Below are 27496 nucleotides of genomic sequence, written 5' to 3' on the forward strand. Positions count from 1 at the left end.
TTTTAGAATCCTGTCTATTTCTTGTTGATTTACAAAGGTTAGTTGCATATACTGAATACTAATCTCTTATCAATTTTTTATGTCAAAACATCTTCTCCCAGTCTGCTGTCTATTAAATTTGTCTGGTTCATATAGTAGAGGACTTAAGACCACAGGATTTGGAGCCAGATTCTGAATGCTGGCTCTGCCACTTACTAACTGTGTGACCTTGAGCAGGTTATTTAACTTCTCTGTGCCTCCATTTCCCCATCTGTAAAATGAAGATAATAATACTTAGCCTTGTAGGGTTGTTCTAAAAATTAAATGAGTTAATACATGTAAACTTCTTAAAATTGTACCAGGCACATAGTAAGTCCCTGATAAATATTGACTATGATTATTTATTAATGTAATTGCTTTTCAACAGAAATCTTTAATATTGATATAAGCAAATCCATCAAGTTTGAATCTGATGGTTAATACTTTTAGGGGGATCTTGCAAATTTCCTGCTCTAAGATCTATTATCTCTACAATTTTACCTCTTACATTTACGTTTATAATACATTTACCCTCTACTATTGTATGTGGTGTAAGATGGGGCTCTAGCATTAGCTTCCTCCATGTACTAAACCACCTTTCCCCTTGTTTTGTGCTGCCACACTTATTGTAAAGCAAGTTCTCATAAATACATAGATTTGATTTTGCTCTCTCTACTACATTCCGTTAACCTATTTGAGTGTGTCGGTGCCAATTCCAGGCTGATTTTACTACTATGGCTTTATAGTATGACTTAACATCTGTTAGGGAAAATGTTTCCATCTTGTTCTTCTTTTTCAAACTTGAATTATATATTTGTGGTCCTAGTAAGTTTTGTAGTGCCTCAAGAAATCCTGCTGGAATTTTGACTGGGATTACATTGAATTCATGGAATAATTTGAGGACATTAATATCCTTACATTGTTAAGCTCTCATCCATGAAATGTTCTTTATTCAAATCTATTTTTATGACTTCTAATACTTTCTTAACTTTCTCCATAAATATTTTATACAATATGTGTTAGATTAATTTTAGGATTCCTTAGAGGTTGTGTTGCTATTACGAATGTGAATTTATTTTGTTTTAAGTTTTCTAGATAGTACTAGCTGATAAAGAGGAACATTATTGATTTTTATTATTTGGTCTTGAATCTGGTAACCTTGTCAAACTCTCTCATTATTTGTAATCATTAGTCCATTTATTTTATTGCTTTTTCTGTGGAGATGATTATAAACTCTGTACATAATAAGAGTTTCTTTTCCTTTCAATCATATACCAGATACTTCCTTTTTTCTTTTCTTATTGCATTGGCCAGGGCATAGAGTTAAACAAGGATCCTCGTCCTCTTACCAATCTGAAAAATCCAATCAGCATTTCTTCATTAAAAGTGATATTTCCTGTACATTTCTTATACACTTCTGTACTACTTAGGGGAATTCTTTAAAAATTATGAAATATTATCCCTGCATCTATTGAGACAATTATGTGGTATTTTGCTCTTAGTAAATAATTGGGATGAGTTACACTGATAGATTTTCTGATATTAAACCATTCTTGCATTTCTGGGATGGACCAAGATCATTATACATTACTTTTTAGTATCTGTTGGATTCAGTAGCTAATATTTTGAATTTTTTTACATCTATGCTCACAAGTGAATTTAGCCTATAATTTTCTTCATAATGAGTTAGTAAGATTTCCCTTTTATTCTATTATCTGGAACTACTTGTGTAAGTTAGGGTTGTATGCTCCTTGAACTGCTGGCAGAACTTCCCAGTAAAACCTTTATGACTAGGGAGTTTTTGAATGAATGAAGTAGAGAGGAATGTTTCAATAGCATTTTGATATCTTTAATATTTGTTGATCTATTCCAATTTTCTATATTGTCCCAAGACACTGAAGCCCCAAGTCAGACAAGACACTCTGAAGTCACACAGACTATGCATCTACCTTTGGGAACTTCAAAAATTCCTTTATTCTGCCAGAGAGGAGATTTCAGCACTTTCCTCAGTCACTGAACTAGGTTAAGAAATACTTCTTACTGTCTAACCCAAATTCCTCTCCTACTGCCATTACCAGCCTGTTATTTCAGAAGGTCCTTAGTGGAGTTGGGGAGCAGCCACTTTCCATCCTCATGAAAGCCCCATACAGAAAGCTTTCTTCTCATTTTAAAATGCTTAACATTTAAGCATAGAAATAAAGTCATAGTTTTATTTTAGATTACTGAAAATTGACTACAGACTTGAACAATGTAAAAGGTGCCCTGGTCTACCTTCCTGCCTCTAGGGGATAAAAATTAATTCTTAACAAACAGAATATCCGATTTCCCTTTTCATCAAGAGTGAGTGGATTGTCAGCTGGACCCATGGGCACCTGGAATAAAGACTGACTTCCCGGACTCCGATGACCAGGTGACTGATTTCTGGCCAGTAAAATATGGGCAGTTGCTCAGTCATGCCCTTAAGGGGAGACATGTCCTCCCTTTTCCTTTTCCACCTTCTCACGGCTGGGGAGACTTGCTGGGGTTCACCTGGGACTATGGGGATGAGGGGAACACCCTACGAGGGCAGAGCAAAAACTAAGACCCTGGACCCCTTTGGCTTTGTGCAGCATAACCTTAATACTGTAATGCAGTAGAGAATTCAACTTCTCTATGGTTTAAGTCCTGTTACTCTGGATCCCACACAATCAAACCTATGTCTTCACTCACGTTCCCCAATGTCCACCACCCTTCCTGTTCTTCCTAACATCTACCTTCAGACCATCCTGCTGCAATTCAAATCATTTTTCTTCTTGTTCTTTAGGGAACTTCCTGCCAACATGAGTATTAGACAGAGAATACGTCTTGTATTACAGTAATGTTTTGCCAAACCATAGGCTTAGGTAGCCATAATTCTTTTAAATTTTAAGAATTGAGTTGCCATACCATTAAGTATTATATAGTTTTTTTTATTATTTTACTATTAAAATTTACATTATCAAAATTGGTTAATCTTAAAGTAAAAACAACCATGTATTTGCTCATATACATTATGTACATTTGAGAAATAAATAGTGTTCTAAGTAGCATTTAAAAAAGCATCATTGTATACAAATAAGGCCTCAAGCCAAATGCATAAATACATGACCCACTGAGGACTGCATTTTCAAGGCTTCTATTACTAAAAGCAGAAGGCAGGAGTAACCAGATGCACAGCCAATGATGCATGCTTCTCTTTGGCTATATGGCAATCACAGAAGCAACAGAAGCACACAACTGAGTTGAGGACATACTTTGAATTAAAATTCAACTGGCATGTCTTCAGAAGTTTGGCATTAAACAGTGATACAGCTTTGGCACAATACAGATTAAAATAGTGTCCATGAAAAACCCAAGTACAAAGAAAATCACCCTCTCCCCCCACCTGACATCATACCTCCTCCCAAAGAAATCTCATCCGTAAAAACCCAACCCCTTAGCACAGGTTGTTTCCTGGTCATAAGTTAACCAAAGGGTACATGATTTTATGGATGACTGAAAAAAAAATCCTTGTTTGTCCTATCTGAGGCCGAGTGGTGGGAAACGGCTGCGGAAGTCTTTGTGAAGTTTCAGAGATGAGCTTACTATGGACTCTGTCTCCAGGACACCAGGGTCCTCAGCCTGGCTCTGCCACCAACTTGGCCTATAATTCTAGGCACGTGGCTGAACCTCACTAAGCCTCAGTTTTGCAAAAGAGAGATAACCATAGCTGCCCTGCTCACCTTCTGTCTGAGACTCTAATTAGGTGATGCATATGAAAATCTTTTGAAAAGTATAAAAGCGTTCCTCGGATATCATACATATTAATTCAAATCAAGATCTAGAATTGGAGGCTTCTCCTATAAGTTCAATACAGAAAAGGCACTGGTATTAAAGCAAGATATTTCAAGGAGGGAAAAGCAATGTATTAATCTCAGACCCAGCTCTGTTTGGCAGGTGCTGGTTTCTGTGTAAACAGATTTCTATAAAACATGTAATGCCTTCTAGCTCCCTAAACAGAAGAGATTTTGCTCAAAAACCATCAGATCAGGCAATTGGCCACCATTTCTGGTCCCAGCATGTATGATGCTCCGCTTGCTACCCTGCAAATGACCAGACATGTCACTTGTAGGGGAAATGGCTCCATGTTACCCATAAAGCCTCAGGGTCCCTGACATCCCCAAGTCCCTCGTGCCTTTCATCACCTCCACACTCATGGGCCATCTAAGCTGGAAAGGATTCTAGAAATCCCAACCCCATTAAGTTCCAAACAAGGAGACAAAGTCCAGAGAGGTTTAGTAATGTGTCTACTGCCTCTTACTAATTAATTTTAAGTGCTTAAAAAACATTTGCTCAACTGAAAAAAAATGAACAGTGGAAAAATAAGTAAGCCATTGAGTTGTGCTTTAGAGAGCGAGTTGGAGAGCCGGATGGAATGTCTGAGATGTAACCAGAATTGACCACCACAGGCCATGAGAACCCCATCGGCAAGGTCAGCACCAGCCCAGATCTACTCGGCCCTGTCTGTGTGGAAAAGGAAACAGGCCTGCCACCTTGACATGTGTCAGTTCCCAGAGAAAGGCCTCCAAATGAGGCTCAAATCAGGTCAAGCAGCTGACAGCCTTCCACACACAGCCACTTCAGAGCCAGCGTTCCTTGTTGGGCAAAGAGCAGACTTACCTGGCAACTTAGAAACCAACCCGGAGTACATAAGAGGCCCCAGGGCACTCTGGACTCGGTCCTTCAGGGAGGTGTTAATGGAGGGCTGGAGTTAGAGTTATTCTAGGGCAGCTGTCCAGGGTCCCATCTGGCAAGAAGTTCCAGCCACCCTAGGAGGCAAAGGCCTGGGCCCAGGAAGCAAGCTCTTCCCCAGGCCCCAGGGTCAAGTCCAAGAGGGGTCCTTCCATCAGGTGGGTCATCAGCAGTAACTTTCCTCCAGGTGCTTGGAAGGTGGTGGGTCCTCACTGGCAAGACTCCACAGACCCCCTCAGAGAAGTTCCACAGTCGGGCTGCAAGGAACCCAGCGAGAGAATGGTGTTCGTTAGCACGCCTTCTCAACAAACAAGACCAAGGTTTCTTGCCACTCCCATGGGACTATTTTTCTTGCTTTCCTTTGAGAACAAATAGAAAAGATCCTGAGTGCGTCCATCTCCCCCTCACCCAATGAGCCACAGAGACACCTCGATAAAGGCGCTGGGGGCCTCCCTCTGTGTTTCCTAATTCCATTCTCACAGTTACACATGTAGCACAATGTCCCTCCCCCCAACACACACATACACAGATGTGAGGAGAGCTATCCAAGTGCCTCTTGCCTTGGCCTAGAAACACAAGAGAAACTGTAGTCTGGCAGCAAGTGGGCAAGACTGAGAGTCAAGAGACCTGGATTCTTTTTTGGCAACACTGAGGTGCCAGGAACCTCTCTGAACCCCAATATCCTTACCACTGAGCAGGGGAGCAGTGCTTGGGTAAGAGGGAGAACACTGACAGGGTCACAGTATTGATTTATTACTTGGGCTCCTATGTTTGCTGTTCTATTGAGGGTAAGGGAAGGAGCAACTTATTGTCTAAAAGAAGTAGGATGAAGTGAGTCAAATAGTTCTCAACTATTATGGAGTTCTGGAGCAGAAAGAAGGAATAAAATATCTTAATCCCATGTAAGAATTGTGTCTATGTGATAGTCTATGTGGAAGTAGTCTGTGTGGAAGCACTTTAAAAGGTAGAAATGTGAATACAAACATCAAGAATTGAAACTATTATTATAGCAGAAAATGAGCCTATACTCAACTGAGTCCCTTAAAGAGATGGGCCCAGAACCCCACAAGGCCTGTGATTAGTGTGCTTGTGGTCATGCTGACACTCCCAAACAGGAGGCAGAGCAGCGGAGGATGCAGCCTGGCCCTCGGGGTTGGCAGACGTTTAGTCACTGGGGACCCCAGTAAGGGCCCAGCTGCTCAATAATTGACACCCAGACTGAGTGGAGGGACTTCTCTGGAGTATGCAGAAACTGTGCTCCAGAGATAATGCAGGCTTTAGTGTAGTCTAATCCTTGCTCTGCCATCACTAGCTGGGTGACCCTGGGAGCGTGACTTAATCTCCCCAAGCCTCAGTTTCCTCATCTGTACTCAGAGATAACAATGCGTGCCTCATGCGGTTGATGATAATTAAATGAGGTGATGTAGGTAAGGCACTGAACGCAGGGAGGGCACCTGCAAAGTGTATGTCTATGGCAGCAGTGTCATTACCTAGGACCCCAGTTAGGGTAAAGGGCAGGGGAGCCATTGCGGGGATCCTCTCCCACCCCTTCAGCAGGCGTGCGGGCTCTGAGGACGTGTGAAATAATGGGGCAACGGGACCCTGAAGCAAGATAACGCCTTGTCTGACTCAGCTCTACCTACATGAGGGTTCACACTCTTAAAAAAGGGGCAGAATTAGGCCCACTCCTCTCCCTTCTCACCAAGCTGGTTCCAGAAAACCTAAAAAGGGGGGGTCAAGTATACCTCTCCCTTACCCCCATCCTATCCCCACCCTCAACCCCACTCTATCCTGGTGCCCAGAAGGAAGCCAGAAATTCCAGGGCCTTCCCACAGCACCAGTCTACAGCAAAGACTCCAGACCAAGGCAGGGGGGCATGGACGCCAATCACGGGGATTTCCTTACTGAAGAGACCTCATTCCAGCAGGGCCGTGGGCAGAGAACGCCTGAGGCCAGGCAGAACGAGAGCGAGAAGGGACCTTATCACCCTCCAATGTCCTACATACTTCACTTATTTTTCTGTCTCCCTCCAGCAGAAGGCCAGATCCATAGGAGAAAGGATTTTCATCTGTTGTGAACACTCCTGTGCCCAAGTGTCCAGAGCCGTGCCTGGCACCTACTAGGGGACGAGTCATCAAGTGCTGAGTGAGCATATGAGGAAGTCCCGGTTACCTGGTTTCGTTCCTCATTCTCCAGCCATCCCGACACTTGTGAAACCAGAGCTCTTGGCCAGGGGATATGCTCATGTTCTCAGGGTCTTCTACACAAAAAGTCAACCTAAGAGGGAAAAAAAACCACTGATGTAGCCAGAACTCTAGAAGCGGAGGCATGTGGCCATGCATCAGCCAGACAGTGCTTTCTAGATTAGAGATAGATGAAGCAAAGAGAAAAGAGAAGTTTCCATCAGACCACGTGCTGTCTCAAGAAACTTCAGATCTCCCCATCAGTGCTACAAGGACCCTAAGCCGTGACTCGCCTTGAAATCTTCCATAATTTGGCCCCCGTGCCACCTTTAATCTATGCAAAAGGCTTCCTGTCTTTTAAGACCATAGCTTTTTTTTTTTTCCTGTTTTCTCTCTGAGCATTTTTTTTTATTAAATTCAGTTTTATTGAAATACATTCACACACCATACAATCATCCATGGTATACAATCCACTGTCCACAGTATGATAACATAGTTATGCGTTCATCACCACAATCTATCGCTGAACATTTTCCTTACATCAGAAAGAACCAGAACAAGAATAAAAAATAAAAGTGAAAAAAGAACACCCAAATCATCCCCCATCCCACCCCATTTGTCCTTTAGTTTTTACCCCCATTTTTCTACTCATCCATACACTAGATAAAGGGGGTGTGATCCACAAGGTCTTCACAATCACACTGTCACCCCTTGTAATCTGCATTATTATATAATTATCTTCAGGAGTCCAGACTGCTGGGTTGCAGTTTGGTAGTTTCAGGTATTTACTTCTAGCTATTCCAATACATTAAAACCTAAGATGTGTTATCTATATAGTGCATAAGAATGTCCACCAGAGTGACCTCTCAACTCCATTTGAAATCTCTCAGCCACTGAAACTATTTTGTCTCATTTTGCATCTCCCTTTTGAAGACCATAGCTTTTTAAAATGTTCTGTCTTAGTCCACAATAGAGTTGAGATAGCACAGGGAAATGGACAATACAAAACAATATATCAATCATCAATGAAAAAAATCAAACAATAGAATATAAAGATTAAAATTGATTGGAAGCCTCCCTGATGGCCAGGGCCCCCATGAATCTAACCCTCCCTCGACTTTCTAATTTAGTAAAAAAAAGTATATTCTTAAACACGTGTTGCTTTTGCTATTGTTACTTATTTAAAACAGTATACACTGTGTTGAACAGCTCGATGATTCCTCTATCTGTGGTTTATTCCTCCACGATGCGGGCTGGAGGAGCTCGAGGCACCTAGAGTATGATGCTCCATAAATATCCACTGATAAGATTGCCGCAGCATAAAACCCAAGGGTTAGCAGATTGACAACCAGGATCACAAATAATCAAGGGTCTAACAACCGTTTCAACACTAACTTCCAGCCAAACTCTCCGAGACGTGGGCAGCAAGACTGGTGAGCCCTGGAACACACCTGACCAGATGCTGACCCCCGTCCAGGACAGTCCTCAGAACCTCCCCCAGGAGGCCCAGACACAGAAACAGGGGACCCGCCTCACCCACCATCAGGAATCGCAGAGCGAACGGCCGCAGGAGACCAAGTCACACCCAACAGAATGGCAGGACTGTGGCACCAAAGGTTGGGGAGGAGGAGGGGGAGAAAAGAGCTCTCTGATCCTGTTGCTAAGATTGAAAATTGCTCCAACCACTTTGGAGAGGGATTTAACAATATCTAGTCAAGTTGAATACGACAACCCAGCAAAACATCACTTTTTGGGTTTCCATGCCCCAAAGAAGCCCTCACACTCGTGCGTACACAAGGATAATGTTTAAGGATGTTCATTGCAGCCGCATTCGTAACTGCTAGAACAGTAGAAACAACTTAAATATTTATCAGAAAAATGGTAACACTCTAGTATCTTTGTACAATGAGGATTTATACACAGGAGTTAAATGTGGATCGCCTGGATTGGATACATTTCATCAAAAAATATTGAACAAGAAAAGCAACTTGTAAAATGATATCTCCTTTCATGTAAAGTTCAGAAGCATCCAAAATGATTCCATATATTGTTTATGGCTATAAACAGAAGTACTAAAGGTATAAAAACAGCAAGGAGGGAAACATACCAATATCAGAATATTAGCTACAATTGGTTTGAAAGAGGAGAAGGAATAGGACAGAGAAAAGGCACAAAGGGGCTTCAAATATATCTGAGACAATCTCTCTTATATCTGAAACATATGAAACTAATGTTTGTTAAGTCTCCGTGGTGTTTTAATGGGTGTTTATTGTATTTGAAATATTTTATAAGAATAATAATCTATCTGCTACCACACCCATAGGCATAGGTTGCATTCCCAAAAGCAAAGAGGGTTAAAAAGATACACAATTATCCAGATCACAGGCTTGGTTTAACAGCTCCTCCCCTCCCACCCACCCCATCTGGCAACCCCAGCTCACGGGTTGCTAAACATGAATCACTCAGACAAGGGACTCAAGCCCCCGCTTTCCTCTGCTGGCAGGCTTTGCCATAGATGATGGATGCAAACTGGGCACATGAATAATTGCAAAGGAGAAAATGCCAGAAGAGGTACAAAGAGGGTGGAGGCTGCTTCCTACCAGCCAAGGCTGGCAGCAACCTCTCCAGAGTGCGAAGAACTTAGTTAAGGAAACCCCCTCTCTTGACAAAAGTCTCCCAGGCTTCTCTGGCTTTGACCCCTTTTCCCCACCCCACATTTCTATTTAGAAAGAAGCCTGCTCAGAGAGTCAAAGCATGGTATTAGGATCTGATGAAAGTCTGGATCTTTCACGCTAGGCTTGGAGTTAAAAGAAGTGGGAAACTGCCAGCTGGCACGGCACAGAGACTTCTCTGTTAACTTGAAGTTAGGACCCCAGTCCCCTGTCCTTGACCCAGAGCCCCTGAAGGAGAGATATAAGAATGCTCTGAAAATAAGATGCTGGGGAAACCAGGTCCTCCCACAGGCTTCCCCTGCCCAGGGCAAGCTGGGGGCTTCCCGGATGAGACACCCTGGTTTCTTTGGACAGGAGCAAGCAAAGCCTTTCGGGTGCTTGGACCCCATAGAAAACAGATCAACAAGCAGCTCTGCTAAAGAGCCTAAACAAAGCAGGGGAAAAAAAACCTCTCCTCCAGATCAACACATGGCTTGACAAACATAATAAGGGCTGGACTTCAGTGCCCACATGCCCACCCCTCTCAGCCAAGGGCCAGTGATCAGTGCACACGTTGCACATCAGTCCTCAGCAGCTGACCTGGAATTAGTTTGTCCTTGAAAAGATATTGCAGTTTGATCTGTGTGCTCTGGATACTGAAGGACAGAAGGTGCATGCTTAGCAAAGGAAGGACACAGCAGAGGCACATAACTTCTGCCCACTATTTACATGAGCAGAAGAGGGGGCATAAGGTACTTACTTCCGCTGGGTTTCCCCAGACTTCACCCGGATGCGCCTGATGTTCAGCTCCTGCGTGGGTTGGTGGGGTTGAGACAGGTAGCTGCGGAGATCCTTCCACAGGTTGTACCAGGACTGAGCTGCCCCCTTCCAGGTGAGTCTGATCTTCAAGAGGTCCCCCAAGTCTTCCTCGGTGTAGATCAGGAAGGTGTTGGTGGCATTCAGGCCCATCTGCTCCACTCTACAAGGTGAGAGAGAAGTTGGTCTCTCTCCCCTGCAAACTGGTAAACTGCCAGGTCATGTGGGGTGACACAGTGACAGCCCCAACCCCACACGGACTGGAGAGAAATGAGTGTGCAATCCCTTCTCCACCTCGGGCCCTCCACATCCCACCAGCAGAAGCAGGGTGGAAGCTCCTGGGTGCTCCCAGCACCTGTGCTTCTATCCTAACCAACTGTGCATCTCCCCATTTAGGCTCTTTCCTGGGGAACAGGATCAAGAAAGAGCAGAAATGAGAAAACCCAAAGAAATCACATCCCAAATAGATGGTGTGCAGTTCCTCTCAGCCCACAGGGATCTGTCCCTCCCTCCTAGCCCCTTACTCTCTGTCCCTCTCATTTGGCACTTGGCATGGCCAGCCTCACCCCATTTGTGTGTATTCATGAGGGTATGTGTGTATGTGTGTGTGTGTGTGTGTGTGTGTGTGTGTGTGTGTGTGTGTGTGTGTAAATCTGGTCTCCCAGATAGACCCAGAATCCTGAGAGGCAAGTACCTTGACATTTCTTCACAATTCCAATATTACTTGACCTTGTGCTTTCACTTAGTAGGTGCTCAAAAATATATATACAGATTGCTATTCCCACCCCACCCCTCCACAGTCAGATAATTAGGAAAGGTCTAAGGATGACATTTATGTTGTCAACTTTCCCAAGGCCTCAGGGGCAGGCATACCTGAAATGAGACAGCAGTTTCTGCCTAACTGATCCCAGAAGCTTCTCACCCTGCTGATTCACCACGAGAGCCTCCCTCCCAGAAACACTGAGTCAAGGGCTTGGTGGGGAGTGTACAGTGGGAAGGAAAGACTCCGGAGGCCAGCTAGAGCCCACAGCTCATCCCTCAAGCCATCAGATTTCCCTTCCTAGCACTGGCTCACATGCTCACGGTCTCTAGCTCATTCTCAAACCAGCTTGGTCTCTGTCCTGAAATCAGCAAAGGAAACTTGTGACTTACATTTCCAAAGGCAGAGTCTGGGAATCTGCATTGGTGCCATAAAGGGTGACATAAAAGTTGGGCTCAATTTCTCCCTTGTTCTTGTAGCTGAAGACATGGATTTTCATCTGATAATGGTAAACTGCAGAGATGGAAAAACAAAGACATTTGTGAGTTTTGTTTGTCCCCTCAGGGCACCTCTGATCCAAAACATTGAAGTTTTAGGGACTGATGTTCCTTTGGTCCAGCACAGTCTCCAGCCTCCCTCTGGACTTGTTCTGTCCAATGAGATAAGATATCAGTGTAGTGCAGAAGCCCTGAACTTGGGGTCGGGAAATCTTTGGGGGATTTTCGTCTAGCCGCTATCTAGCCATGTGGGCTGGTTTGAATCTGTTATGTACCCCAGAAAAGCCATGTCCTTTTAATCCAGCCTTGTGGGGGCAGACCTATTGTTGGGTGGGACCTTTTGATTAGGTTGTTTCCATGGAGACACAACCCAGCCCATTCAAGGTGGGTCTTAATTCCCTTGCTGGAATCCTCTATGAGAGGGTAAAAGACAGATAAAACTGAGAGCGCTCAGAGATGCTTAGAGAGAAAACACCCAAAGACATTTTGGAGAGAGTGCCATTTTGAAACCAGAGCCCAGGAGAGAAGGACCAGCAGATGTTTCCATGTGCCTTCCCATGTGACAAAGGAACCCTGGATGCCAGAAGACTTTCCTCTGAGAAAGTATCTTCTTCTTGATGCCTTAATTCACACATTTTCACAGCCTTAGAATTGTAACTTGTAATTTAATAAATCCCCATTGTTAAAAGCCAACCCATTATTGGTATATCACATTCCAGCAGCTTTAGCAAACCGAAACACCATCTGACCTAGCATTAAGAACCAAACTATTAATCTCTCTGAGCTTTGACTTTCTAATATGTAAAATAATACTCACAAAACTTATATTATAATGCAATATTAAAATGTCAGATATTTTTGAACCCCTGTTCTACCTACCTCTGATTTGCTGTGACAATTAAATGAGAAAACAAATGTGAAACAGCCTTGAAAAGTTAAATGTAAGATAGAAATTGAAGATCTTGATATTGTGATCAGGGATGTGAGGATTTACATCACAAAAGGAGCCCCCATCATTTATTTCTAAAGATTATGCTTTCCCAGGCCTGCCCAGTGTGATCCGCTGTGCCATCTCCTGGGCTGCGAAAGGCTCTGTTTCTGCAGCACGGTGTTAGGAAAGGGGGAAAGGACCAAGGTCCTTTGTCAGGGCTGCTGCGGGGACTGCAGATTACCTCTGAAAGGCATGCCCGCCCGGGTTTTTAGGTACATTTTGCTATTCCTCCTGTTCCTCATTTTCTTGGCATTGTAGCCGATGCTGTTACAACGGTTCTTCCGGCAGCTGAGGCAGATGCCCTTTTTGAAGCGGTTCGAGTCCGAGCACTGGAACGCAAAGCTTGGCTTGTCCTGATTCACCAGGGAGTCAACAAAGAGGTGCACGGCCCGCTCATGTTCACATTTCATTACTTCCATGATCGCTGGGGGAGGAAGAGAGAGAACACGGAGCGTGAGCTCCTTCCCGACGATTCGAGCACTTAATTCACAAGGACTCTATTCCTGAGAAGTGCTCGCTAATTTTATTGTTGGTGCTAATATTCTTGTCTGTGTCATTTTTAATACATGTCTAGCACTGTGCTGGGCTCCTATTAGGACATAGACAAATGCAAGGCCATTCTCGCCACTTCACTGCTTACTCTCTAAGTGGCAAGGCAGCACTAACACAGAAAGCCATAACGAGCCAGAGAGCATGTATAGTAAGTGCTGATGAGGGTGAAGTAGACCAGCTGTGCAGTAGGAGTCACTAGGTGCTGGTAGAGTTCTATGGTCCCCAAATGCTGGAAATGGGTCAGTGTCTCACATCATCTAGTCCAGGGGTTGGCAAACTGCAACCTCCAGGCTGGCTGCAGTTGCTGTGAAGAAAGGTTTATTGGAACATAGCCAAGCTCATTTGTTTATGTATTGTCCTTGGCTGCTTTCACACTACAACAGCAGAGTGGAGAATTTAAAAATGGAGACTGTATGGTCTGAAAAAAAGCCTAAAATATTTACTATCTGACCCTTCAAGAAATTATTGTTGACCCCATTCTCGTTCAATCCCTTCAATTGTAGATTAAGATCCAAAAACCCATAGAGGTGAAGCGATTTGCTCAGGTTCATACAGACAATTGGTTGCAAAGTTAGGAGTATAATTTGTATTTTCTGGCCCCTTGTACATCATTATTTCTTATAACCAGGGTCTGAGTCTAATCGTTTAAAGAAGTCCTCGGACCTTACGAAATATTTGGCAAAGCTGTCACTACACCTTTCTCACTGGAACCACCAATCTCAAGAAATGCCATCCTCCCATATCCCGAAGAGGGGTGACCTCCAAGCCCTGCAGGGGCTTCTTGGCTATTCATCATACTGTCACTTAAGACTGAGTGACAGAGTTGGACATCCACGGGGCAGAGCATCAAAGTGGAGAGGGCCAACTGGGGCCACAACCTAGGAAAGGCTGCCAGATCCAAGGCCGTGAACGAATGGGAAACTCAGAAAGGGACTGGTCACATGAGGCCATGATACAGTCTCGGCAGCAAATTCAGTTTATCCCAAGTCTGCTCAGAACATGCACAGGCATTCAGAAAATTAACCATAATTGAATGGGAAAGGCAACTTGGTTTTATGTCTTTAAAATATTAGCCAAACATTTAATCATAGTTTATCCATGCTATGTAATACTAAAAGCCTTCGAAATAATAAGGTAATTAAATCTATGTGCTCTGATGTGTAAGAATGTTGGTAATATATCAGGACTGAAAAAAAGAAAGTTGTAAAACAATGTGGTGAAGATCCCATATTTGAAAAACATAAGTACACACATACACACACATACATAAATAAATTTTCAAAGAGAAAAGACTGGAAGGATACACACAAAATTGTTCATACTGTCTACTTTTGAAGAGCGAAAGTAGAGGTCGGAATGGGAGGTGAGGTGGTTTTCACTTTTTGCTTTATGAAGTTCTATATTGTTTGATTTTTTTTTCAACAAACATGTATAACATGTATTCCTTTTGTCATTAAAAATTAACAATCAGTAACAACTGTGACCAAAAAGCATGAGAAAGCAGAGCAGAAACCTCTGGATGGCTAACAGGCTTGTAGGATAATAATGAACTTTTAACACAGTTAGAGGGCAATTGGGGGGGGTGGTAATAGCAAAAAGAATGTTGTTGGTAACACAACAGGTCTGGTGGATTTAGAAGGAGATGTGATAACTGAGTCAAACCTCCACATGAGACAGAAAAGAAAGAACTCACTTCCATATGCAAATGACCCCAAGATATTGTTGAGTCCACAGCCCGGCTGGAAGTCACCCCCATTGGGGTAGATGTCAACGTGGCCCACAGGCATCTGAATCCCGATGCTCAAGCCAAAGGAGCGTGTGTAGGTGTGGAGGACATCCACAAAGTCTGCATCATCAGGGGAGAGCCGCTTGTGGATGTCCACCCCTTCAAACATGGGCCCGGCGGGATCCAAACCTGCAGCAAGAATGGGGGAGCCAAGACCCGCTATGTTAGGTACACTGATACAATGAATCCTTATTTAAAGTTAAGTCAACATGTGCAGAATGAAGAAATCCTCTGAGCCCATCCCCATGAATCAAGACATGGAAGTCCTGGTGTGGTGGTTTGGAGCTGTCTGTACCCCAGAAATACATGTTCTTAAACCCAATCCACTCCTGTGGGCATGAACCCATTGTTAGTAGGAACTTTTGATGAGGTTATTTCAGATAAGGTGTGGTCCACTTCAATCAGGATAGGTCTTAACCCTATTACTGGGGTCCTTTATAAGCAAAATGAAATTCAGACATAGAGAGAAAGCCACAGAGGGAGCAGCCAGAAGCTAAACATCGACAGAACCCAGAAGAGAAGGGAGAGACCAGGAGACACTGCCATGTGACAAGCTAAGGGCCAAGGATCACCAGCAGCCAGCCCCGGAACCCCACAGTGTTCGCGGAGAAAGCATCACCTTCATCATGCCTTGATTTGGACTTTTTCCTAACCTCAAAACCATGAGCCATTACATTCCCACTGTTTAAGCCAGCCCATTGCATGATTTTTGCTTGAGCAGCCAAGGAAACTAAAACATCTGATCTCCACTGTTGAGGAACTTACACTTTCTTCTGAATCCTTCATATGTCCTGACCCCACAGCTGACTCAGTAAACTGTCCACAGGATTCATGCTGACAGGTAGTTCCAAGGAACCATGACTGCTAGAATGGGAGCAGTTCTAGAAAGAACTCTGGCTAGTGAAACTAAACCATTTGTCGCATTTGTTCTGCCACTGAGAGTCTTCCACAGCCCTTAGTTTTAGCAGAATTTTCACAGAATAACTATGTGGCCTACATCCTCTTGCAGGAAGAATTCAGTGTCCCCAGACCCAGCTATCGGTGTTTGAGCTACACTTTCCCTTTCTTTGGTTGTGAGTCAAGTGCGTGGATGGAACACAAGAGAGGGAAGCACACAGAGACACTGAAAATCCATAATCCAGGCTTCTGGAATGCCTCTATTTTACAGCCACAATGAAAAAACTCTTTTGCCTCCAAACTTTCTGAATGAAGCAGGCAGGCAGTGCCTGACTGGTTTTCACATGTGAAACTGTTAATATTACCAGAGAACTTGTTAAAAATTCACATTTCACTATGTAGCTATTAAAAAAAAAAAAAAAAAAAAAAAAAAAAACTCCTCTGGAAGGACAAGAAAGAAACTGGTTACCTGTGAGTATATGTGTTGGGGGAGAGGACAGGAAAGGGAACTGGGCAGGTAGCAGCAATAGCAAGACTTTTCACCATCTTTTAATTTGAGAACCACATGAATGTAAAACTATTCAAAAAAATAAAAAAGAACTTGTAAAGCTTAAAATGCAGATTCCCAAGTCCCTGACCCACCCCCCAAAGATTCTGATTGGTAAATCTGATGTGGAGCCCAGAAGTATATATTGATTGTCCAGATGATGGTAAAAGTAGATGGTCTGTGGACCAGATTTTGAAAAATTTCTCTGTGCTTCAGTTTCAGCTATCAAATGGAAGGTTAGCACCCTAATTCATACAGTTTATGTGAGATATTTAGATTAAGTGCTTGTCAGCTACTATTACCAAGCCCAAGTAATTATGGGAACTGGATTCATCTCACCCTGGAAGGCTCTTTGCACTAAAGACACAGAGACACTCTCTGGAAAAGATAAGATGTGCAGCAGGGGAAGGGGGTCTGGTCAGGCTAGAACAGCAGTTCAACAGGGAGTGATTTTGCTCCCCATGTGCCTCCATCCTCAGGGGACATTTGGTGATGTCTGGAGACATTTTTGGTTGGCACAACTGGGGGTGGGGAGGTGCTACTGAAAGCAAGTGGATAAAGACCAGGGATGCTGCTAACCATCCTGCACTGCAAAGGAGAGCCCACACAACAAAGAATTATCCAGCCCCCAATGTCAATAGTGCCAAGGCTGAGAAACCCTGGGCTAATGGCAGGGAGAGGATATGACTAAGAGTTGTGAAAGGAGGAGATGGGTAACAGGACCACATGCCCCAGATCCCAGCAGAGTAGAACCACCGAGCACGTTGGGAGGCTTGAGAGGGGCAATTTCAGGATAAATAAAGAAGGGGGCAGTAAACTTGTAGAATTCACTCCTCATCAGAGCTTATAGAGCCTCAAACTGTAAATAGGTTTCAGAAGAAATTTCGACAAATTGATGTATGATCAAGGCAGAAAGGAAGCCCAGGCTGCTAGGGGACTCATCCCAGCCCCACCCCCAAAGAAAGATGGCAAAAAAAAAAAAAAAAAAAAAAAAGCAGAGTCTGCCCACAAGAGCCCTGGATGACCCATTTTAGAAGCTGCAAGGACCAGGGGATTGACATAAGTGGCCTCTCCCTGCCTTTCACCATGTTCCCTGGAAGGAAAAAAAAGAGAGGAGAGGGAACGTTCTGCTTTGCAGCCAATGCAAGAAAGGGACTCTTTGCTTAGAGGGAACGAAGGTCCCCAGCAGACGGCCAGTGCCATGGAAACCCAGCTGCACCGGAGGAATGCGGGCGCTGGCGGGGCTTCTCGCCAGGCTGGTGGGGGGGCGGGCTGAGCACGGATGGGCCACCCTGCCCTCGCCCACCAGGCTGGCCCAGCCTGCCCTGCCCTGACGGCCCCTGACACGGGTCTGAGGTTCACGGACTCTGGGGAAAAGTTGCACAATTTACTTTTTACATCAGGAATGGGAAAGGGAACTCACCCCCTCCAAAATAAGAGAAGATGGAAAACTGCCCCCCGCTTCCATTCAGTGTAGACTCCTCCCTGTGGTGCTCTGTCCAGAAAAATGGAGCACACACACACAGGAAAACCTCCGAGGCTGTGCAGTGGAGCCTGTTGCACTTCAACAGCTAACTTATCTCTCCCTACAAAAGTGAGGCAACCAATTATAGTGGTTAGGCATACGGGCTCTGGAACATTCCAACTGACAGCATGAGTCTAATACCAGCTCTGCTACTTATAGGGAGGGTGTAAGACTTTGGTACCATTATTTAGTGGCTGAGTCCTAGTTTCCCACTCTGTGAAATGAGGCCAAAAAGACCCCTCTGCAGGCTTATTCTGAGGCTTAAGGATATGGGGAAAGCACAAAGTACTTCTCACACACAAGGTCCTTGTTAGCTAGCAGCCAGCCCAGAACTTACAGTCAACACTGAATTCACATTTGTTGACTGAATGCATCACTTTCTTGCTTTTTTATTTATAACTAACTAGACACCCGTTCAATTAGATATATGACCTCTTCTCTAGTAAGCCTAAGGAGGAAGTTAAGGAAAGTAAAACTCTAACAAACTCCATTCGACAACCTCTGGCCTAAGCAAGATGGGAATTCAACCACCAGCTCCCAGGCCCATAGGAAGTCTGCCCGCTGAAAGGAGGGGAGGGTACATAAATCTCCCCCATCAGACATCCAACCGGCATGTGTCAGGTGAGCCAAATAACCTCTGAGATGCTGTTTGACAACTGGACAGAAGTCACTCCTTCATGTAAGGCTCAGCCCAGGTCCCTGCTTCAAGGGATATTCCAGGGGGAAGGGGCAGTGCTCAAGATAGGGCCCAAGCCCCACATAGACAGCCTGGAGCCCTGATTAGCATTCTGCCCAGCAACCCTGCCAGCCTCAGGAGAGATGGCGAAGCCCACAAGTCTGCAGCTGCCACCCAAACAGGCAGAGGGAAAGAACTGGAAAGCTCCCCTCTAGCCTCATTTCACTTCAGATTTGGAAGTCCAGAAAGGAGGGCCTGCAGTTTGTCTTCACTGCCCATAGCTCTGTGGGGCCCTGACATTCTAGCAGGGACCTCCTGTTCACTGCAGAACACAGCCAGCCTGGCTCTGAAACCACTCAGTTGAAGGATCAGAAGGGGTGTTCAGACAATAGGACCCAGAGCGGCTTAGAGTCGAATTGCTTTGCACCAGAAATGGGCTAAGGATCAGTCATGTGCGGCCACTTTGGAGCCAGCTCAGGTCCTGCAGTCTTGGTGATCAAAAATAAAGCTCTCAAGCTATGCTGAATCAAATAATTGGATCCAAAGGAAGGTGTGTGTGTGTGTGTGTACATGTGTGTGCATGCATGTGTTAGACTTAAACCTGGGTATAAAGATTCAAGGAGGGCTAAGAAAACTGCACAATTTTTTTTAAACTTTACCGTCCCACTTTCTTGCTGAAACCTGAAATTCTACCTTTACTGAATCATTCTTTAGCCAAGGATTCTCTTCTATCTGAGTTTTAAAATGAAAACACTTCAGGGAAAAAAAGTTGATGAACTATTTCCTCTTAGGTGAATGACTGAACCCTTAGCATCTTGAGGGTGAAAGGGCAGCTGGGGGTGAACACAAATTTAAAAAATATTGAAAGGAGGATAAAAGTTCAGGATAACAAATTTACCATTTATTTTAGCCTAGAAAAAGCTCTGTGTGTGTATCCAAGAGGGCCCAAAAATGGAAAAAAGAACTTTACTTGCACAATCATTAAATGATTCAATGCGAACTCTCACATTAAAAGCTCACTAAGGAGGAGTTTTCAAGATGGAGAGCTCAATTTTTTATTGACCACATGGGTACCGATACCAGAAAGCTCTCTTTAATGAAAAAATTTAATGACCCATTTTAAACAGATAATTATCACTAATAAACATGCCCCTAAACATTCGAAAGAGACCATTGCTGGATGAAACAGAGATACAGCAAAACTCAAACTGGAATCCACTGCTCATTCTTTCCCTCGAGGCCCTGAAGTATCATGAGCCAAGAACAGACACCAGCTCCCAAAAGCTCCGACGCCACAGTTCCACTCCAGCCTCTGCCCTTCGTTATCAGCTGTTAGTCCCTGGGCAAGTTGCCTCATCTTTCTATGTCTACTTCCTTGCCTGTAAAATGAGGAGGTGGACTAGATCAGTTTTCAAACTGGTGTTCCCTGGTGCTCTGGGATACTGAGATTCCTCCAGGGAAGGGAAGATCCAGATGGCAAGGCTCATCCTACTTGCCATAGACCCAGCTTCAACCAGAACATCCCCTTCTATCTGTTTCGTATATTGGGGTCCCACACAGGTTCAATTTGGAAAAAGGGTTCTGTGACTAAAAGGAACTTTTGCAAAGCACTGGATTAGATGCTCTCACAGGCCTCTTCCAAAGCTAACCCTCTGCGACTCACTCATGCAGCCTCACACGGGAGCACTCTGGTCTGGGAAAGCCAGGGTGGCAGAGCAGCTGAGGGGGCTCAGGGGATCACCAGCTGTCAGTGGAGGAAGCAGAGCTTACCCGTGATTCTGCCCACTGTTCCTTTCACGAAGTTGCCAGCGTATCCAGCAACATGAGCTCCGAGGCTGTAGCCGATCAAGTGAACATTACTGAGAAAAAAACCATCCTTCCCCTGCAGGAAGTCACAAAAGCAAATGAGCTGAGGAGTATGGTCAGTAGCCCACAGGGTTCCCCTAAATTCAACACTTCAATCACAGCGTAAGAGTCGACGCAGGAGCCACGGACACTTCCCAGGGGCTTTGCTGGCAATGCAACCCACATCAGTCATAACAGGTAAGGGAAGGAAAGAAGGCCTTGGTGGCACTTCAAATGCCAAGTGCTGGGGGCAGATGGAGGGTGTGATTAGAGGCTACATACCTGACACTAACACGTTTTCTGTTCTTTCTTGCAGTATCTAAGGGGGAGGCAGCAGGGTGGAGGTCAAAGTCACCTACTCACTGGAAACTAACATGCGAGCCGCAGCCTGCAGCAGCAGGCTCTGTGACCACTCTCTAAGGGCCTGAGCTCAACCACGGCTGCCAGGAGTGTCAGTCTCTTCCCCACGAGCCCAACTGGAACCCCAGGAAGGGCACATCACACTCCGATAGAGCCCTCAGCTAGTGAGGGGTAAAGAGGTAAGACTTTGACCCCATGGTTCTGGGACTGGGGGACTGTTCCAGAATCCTTACCAAAATGCTGCCAGAATTCATCGGATTTCCTGGGTGAAAGAGAGGTCAGGCTGGAATTACCCAGACAATCGGGTCATTTTGCTAGTGGATCCCTCCCCTCGTATAAGTCCTCTGATCTCAGGTAAATCATTAACCTATCAAAAGTAAATTTCAGACCTCAAGGTCTGTTTACCATATTTAATAATTTATATGAGTTATTAAACTACATTTTTTTTAACCCACTCCCTCTCCACTCCACAGAACCATGAGGCAGGAGCAGACTTTGGTTGCGATTTAAGATTACAAGCCAGACCTGGCTGGTGGCCATTCCCAGCCAACCTAAGAGTGTCAGTTTCTAAAATCAGCAAGTAATGGCACATAGGGCAAATTTTCTTACAGTAAAAAAAAAACTAACATGAAAAATCCAGAGATTTGACAATAATTAAAAAGTTCTTTAAAAATCTCAGCTCTCAAGTATCTCAAGCTATACTCAACTCAGTAAAACGTTTAATCCAAAGATTGTGATCAGACTCCTGAGGTTCACGGTATCACAGTCTGACCTTCTTCCTTAAGAAGGTTTGGGATGACACCATGCCTGGGAAAAATTACCCCCTTTTATCCCCAGTCACCTGCAACCAGTTGAGCATCCTTGCAATGCTCTGTCCCACCACCCTGGTGTTATTGACTGCATCGGTGTAAAGTTGGTGAGCCAGGGGGAGCCAGTCAACCACCACCACATTGGCATCTTTCTCTCTTGTCTGAAGGGCTGACACGAGTTTGTGCAGCCAATTGTCAAACAGGCCACTCATCTGCAGAGAAAAAACAATGAAACTTTTAAAGTTCTTTTCTGGGTTTCAGAAATCTTTAATGGTTTGGAAATTCAGTTCCATGACCCTCTCTCCAGCCAGAGTCCAGAACTTTTGCATTGGCTGCTCAGGGGCCAAACATTTGCACATGAGCATGGCCAGCTATAGGCAGAATTGTGCTACATGGATGTTTGTCTTCCATTGCTCTTTATAACCTCAAATTTTTCCATCAAGACTTTCATCGTTGGTGTCTAGGCTCTTGGAGCCTGTCTGATAGGGTCACTATGAGATTGTAATCCATATAAATACATTAATGGTAAAATTGGCATAAGATTAGTCTGAGTCCCTGTCACAGTCAGGCAAGTGGCCTGGTTCACCATTCAAAGGAAGCTGGGAAGAGTTTCCAGGGAGAATTAGCTTCTCTCTGGGAGAGGAAAGGAGATGCTTTCTCCTAGACAAATGCAGAGTTAACAAATGACCCCTTTCCACAACCCATCTCTGCCACCCCTCTTGACCCCAGAGTAGGAAACATCTGTCCCTGGAATCCCAAATCGGTAATCAGGACACATTCTCTCACAGAAGCAAAGTTATAAATGTTGACCAGGTCCAGTTGTAAACCTATCCACAAGTACATTATTAGATAAAAAGATTTTGTATGCCTAGCCTGGGAACCCAGACACCATTTACAAGCTTGTTTCTATGGGAAATTGCTGCTCCAAGTTCCAAACAGATTACAAAAGAACTTTCTGGAAGGCAACCCATTTGAAGTCGGGGCAATTTGTATTTGCACTTTGACAGGGAGACTGAAAAAGATTCAAAGGCATAATGCTAATTGTAGGCAGTGGGATGAGGATGGATCGACAGGCCCTTAATCGCCTTTTCAATCACATTAGGAAGGTAGGCATCTACCCCCACCTAGGCACGACCCCAACAGCGTGTAACGGATATGAATTTCTCATCATGAAGAAGAGGAATGTGTCCTCTCAATTAGCCCAGGCAGAAACCTGCTCACTTAATAGTGCCATTTTCCTGCGGACTGCATTATATGAATGAATAAATCCCTCACTGGTCAAAAGCTTCTGAAGCAGGGCATTAAAGCTCTTTTTTGTTGAAGTTTGTCATGGCTTTTCAACGCGAATTGCTAAGCTAGGGCACATAAAGAGACCCAGTGCCTTTAAACCAGGCCATCTTTATGCAAACAGGAGGGCACCATGCCAACCACAGCCAGCAACTCAGCCCAGCCGGCTCCTCATGGATTCACTCAGCCAGTCAAGTGGCTTCAGTTCAGCGCAGCTCTGTTGGAGGGATGGCTGCCGCAAGGCAGTGGTTGACCAATGTAATTAAGTATAATTAGAGGGGCCCTTAAGAGCTGGTGGAGCTGGGCTCCTGTCCTTAGGAAAGCCCCTTTCTGAAAGCCCGCTGTACGCCAGCATTAAATCCACCCTGCTGGAGCCCACATTGCCCCCCCCTCCCAGTGCAGTGCCCATTACATCCTTCACAGACATTTGAAATGCAAGCAGCCCACAAGAAAGGGGGTGGGGGGGTGGGGGGACTGGAATCTGGAAGCACCAGTATTCTTTTTAATTGACAGAAACAAAAGAAACCAAATCCTGTGTAAAGCTGCAGAACTACTTCCCCTAGGACTCACCGTCCATCCATGAATGATGAAAAAAGTTTTTGCTGTCAAGTTGAAACCACAGTCTTCTAAGGGTTGATTGTGGCCAAGGGACAGGTAACATCCTTCATGCTCTGGGTCCTCAGAGGTGCGGAGGCTGAACTTCACAGAGTCTTCAGCGGCAGCCTCTACATCCCTGGATTTGTGGAGCGCATCTTGGGGGGGACACAGTGTGGGTACATTTAGTGGTCTGGAAAGTGAGAGGTCTGGGGTCTAATTCTGTTCAATCTTGTGCAAATTACTTAACCTCACTGGGGTCCCATTTTTACATCAGCTGAATGAGGAAAACATGCTCCCTCTTCACCAACCACAGGAGTTATGAAGATATTATAAAATGGGCATCTCATCTACACTTCAGAATACCTATTACTCGCTAGTATTAATTACTGTGACTCTGAAATAAAAAGGTCTCTCTCCTGCTTTTCTCTTTTCTTCCCAACCAAAACAATTTCTCCTTCCTTCTCTCAATTTCCTACTTTTAGAGTATAGGTCTTCAATTCTGTTCCTGAAATTCCTGTGACCAGCTGGGTTTCAGAATTCAGAATTTTTCAGATTTTAGAAAGACATTATAGTATATGATACATATACTTTACACCCCCAGTGGGGTCTGGGACTTCCCCCATGACTCGAGCACACAAATTTCTGCAGGGAAATACATGACCTCTCACACTCCGTGGCAAAAAAAAAAAAAAAAAAGATTATAAATAGCTCCCTTTCAGTTCAGGTCGGTTTTTGGTCACCTAATGAATTCAGTTCAGGTAAGGCTTGTTGTTGCTGCCAAACAACTTATCAAACAAATTTTCCAATTTTGAGAGATTTGGGATTTTAGAATTGGAGGTAAGAGATCATGGACCTGTTGCACACTGGGATTCCTCTAGTGTTGGCGGCTGGATTCCAGCACTTAGCTCAAAGACTTCTTGCATCCTCAGTGCCTCTTGTGGTGCTGGATATGTGCCAGGAATTCAACTAGTTTGTTAAATAAATGACCGAGGCCACAGAGAGCCTCGTAAGAGCAGCAAAACCACCCCCTCCGCTCCACTGCTCACATACAGTGCCACCAAGCAGACAGCCCTGCTCCCAAAGCACAGCCAGTCTCAGTGATGATCCCAATGGTCTTTTGATGCTAAGTAGGTGCTGTCATCACCATACCATCTCAGATGGTCATAAATGGGCCCCCACCCCCAGCACTTTTTTAGCCATTCTGGAAACCATCACTTGATAACAGACTAAGAAATTGAAATAGCACATTATCCTTTCACCCAGCAATTGGCGGGGGGCGGGGGGGGGGGGACTCCCAGTGACCATCCCAGGAGCATAATGTATAACAGAATTACAAAGCAAAAGGGAAAAAGGAGAGACCATAGTTGTGGGGAGGGTGGTGGTGAAGAGAGGGGGACTGGGGGAAAGAAAAGAATGCACCAGATGTAAGAGGGATAAGGTTACAGAAAATTCACCTGAATGCACATGAGCAGAACTCAGGTGAACTGTCATGAAAGTAATGAACAAATGCCCCAATAGGCAGAAATTTGAACTACAGACATAACTAGGTCAACTCCTCCCCAACTTCCATCCAGATAGCCACTTACATAGGGACCAGATGGAGAAGTCTAGGAGAAAAGAAGTCTGCTGGCTTGCTGAGACAGATTTGTGGATAAATCCACATACCGATGTAGACGGTTCACTTTAGCATCTGGCTTTCTCTGGCCCCAGTGTTCTGTGGCTTCATTCCTACTACTTTTGGCCTGACTCACTTAAGCCTCAGGGACTTTATAATTGTTCTTCACCCAGATATCCTCATAGCTCACTCACCTGGCTCAGTGGCTAACTTCTCAATGAGGCCTTCTCTGACCACCATATTAAAATTTCACCAACGCCCCACCCCACCCCCCAGCACTCCTTATTGTCCTCCTATACTTTTTCTCCATAACACTGAATACCATTTGCATAATTTAATTAGTTTATTGTCTGTCATCCCACTGAATGTAAACTCCAAAAGGGCAAGGAGTTTTGCCTGGTTTGTTTCTGTGAATCTCCAACTCCAAGAAGACTGCCTGACACTAAGCAGGCATGTAATAAATACTTTTCAAATAAATGAAAAGGCCCACAAATACCAGAATCACAGAACATAGATGTTGGAAGGAACTTGAGCATTTACAGGAGAGGAACTAGAAAGGTGCCCTATTCAGTTCACATTTCACATTTCTAGTTAGCACTAGAGTTGGAAGCACATTAAGTAAAGCAAGCCTTTCCCGTTCATTCAACTCTCACACACACTCCCTAACACATATATGTACATTAACTGACATGGACCAAGACAGTTCGGCCCAACCTCAGCATCACAGCAGAAGAAATGATTGGCTGTGGTTTAGGGACTCGCTACAGGTGACCCTCCCCATGCTCCATCAGGGCACACTTCCTTCAGTTCCTCCTTGACGTCAGAGACTGCCACACAGAAGGCAGAGATAAGAGAGGCCAGAAGGTAGGAGGAAGATGGAGAGGAGCAGGGGGATGAAGAGGGAGTGGAGGAATGAGTGTGAGGAGGAGGAGGCTGGCGACCTGGAGGAATAAACCCAGCAGCTTCAGCCAGTGACCCAGCAAGCAAGCACTAATCAAGCCAAAGCCAGCGCCCTGCCACCTTTTACTCTAGAAAGTAAAAGGAGGAGCACCAGGCGACAGAGCTCTTCCAGCAACCTTCTTGCCTCTCAAACTCCAGACTCCAAGACAAGGAATGGGTTTAAGAGCTGCTGGCAGGCAGCTGGCGGACTGGACAGCGCCGACTCCGGGAACCAGATAAGGGCAGGTTGGCGGGGAGCGGGGAGGGCCCAGAGCGAGCAGGAGGGAGGGCGCCGTGCCAGAAGCATCCCAGAAACAAGCGGACTGCAGGCTGATGAGGAGGAAATAGACACAAAGGTGGGAAAGGAAGGAGGATTTCGCGGGAACGAGGGGGGGACTGAAGAAAGGTAGGCGAGACAGAGGGAGCCTAGCAAATAGAAAAGAACTGAGGGCGAAGGAAAAATGAATCCACATTACCTTGCCGCGGGTCCTCTGGACCAACCGTGGCGGAGCTTCCCGCCGCAAAGCAACAAAAGACACTCCCGAGGCAGAGCAGAGGAACGGGGTTTCTCATCCTTTCCCGCACAACCCCTCCCCTGAAACAGGAATTTAAAGGCAAAAACAAAATAAAAAAAAAACAGTCTCTCGGGGTTTCCAGCAATCCAAGCTGGCAAGACAGAAGGGGGCAGCCCTCTCTCCACCTGAGGTTGTTGAGATAGACGTGGAAGGAGGAGGGCGAAAAGGGAGAAGGTGGAAAATGAAAACTTTGCTACAGCGAGGCGCGGGGCAGGGCGGGGGCGCTGAAGGGGTTTGAGCCAGGTCTGCCCTCACCCGGGGCCTCCCGGGACGCCAGGACTCGCCGCTGTCACACCGCGGGGAACCCGCGAGGTAGATTTTTAAAGTATCAGAGTCATCTGACCCATCGCCAGATGGCAATTTGCATAATTTATTCCCGTCTCTGGACTCTGATTGGTCACACCTTCGCTGACGCCCGAACCGAGACTCGCTGAAGTTTGAATGAAAGCGCCGCACACCCACCGCGTGGACGCTCCGCGCGCGCAGCCTCGGGTCCTTCGGCGCCAGCTCCTCGGGTCTCCCGCCACCCCGCTTCCTCCTAGTGCGGCCTCCCACACCCTCGGAAAAGCAGTTCCTGTCTGCTGGGTCATTTCCTCGAAACCCTGTACCCACTGGGCACGCGACCCTAGAGAAGGAAAGCCGTGCTCCACAAGCTGCAAAGCGACCCCCGCACCCGGAATGACCTCTTCGCGCCCCACGCGGGTCCGGATGGGGAGAGCCACCTGGTCACCCTCTTGGTCCTTGTCTTCTCCCACGACTCCCGCCCGCCCAGTGAGGCCCGCGACAGGTGCCGGAGCCAACCTGAGCCAGGCGCAGACAGC

The 27496-nt window shown here is 45.4% G+C and overlaps 1 protein-coding gene across 1 annotated transcript; it reads right to left on the reverse strand.

The window, feature by feature from the left end:
• Window positions 1-2998: 2998 nt before the first annotated feature.
• LIPG (lipase G, endothelial type) lies at window positions 2999-27186 on the reverse strand. The gene is made up of 11 exons (XM_037806204.1): window positions 27138-27186; window positions 26577-26695; window positions 23520-23701; window positions 21695-21874; window positions 20419-20530; window positions 14911-15132; window positions 12847-13089; window positions 11570-11690; window positions 10362-10580; window positions 6940-7044; window positions 2999-5024 (listed from the first exon to the last, which is right to left on the reverse strand). The coding sequence occupies exons 2-11, from the start codon at window positions 26671-26673 to the stop codon at window positions 5003-5005; spliced, it is 1503 nt and encodes a 500-aa protein (XP_037662132.1). The 5' UTR covers window positions 26674-26695; window positions 27138-27186; the 3' UTR covers window positions 2999-5002.
• Window positions 27187-27496: the final 310 nt, after the last annotated feature.

This window comes from Choloepus didactylus, chromosome 16, assembly GCF_015220235.1.
Source record: "Choloepus didactylus isolate mChoDid1 chromosome 16, mChoDid1.pri, whole genome shotgun sequence".
Taxonomy (NCBI): Eukaryota; Metazoa; Chordata; class Mammalia; order Pilosa; family Megalonychidae; genus Choloepus; species Choloepus didactylus.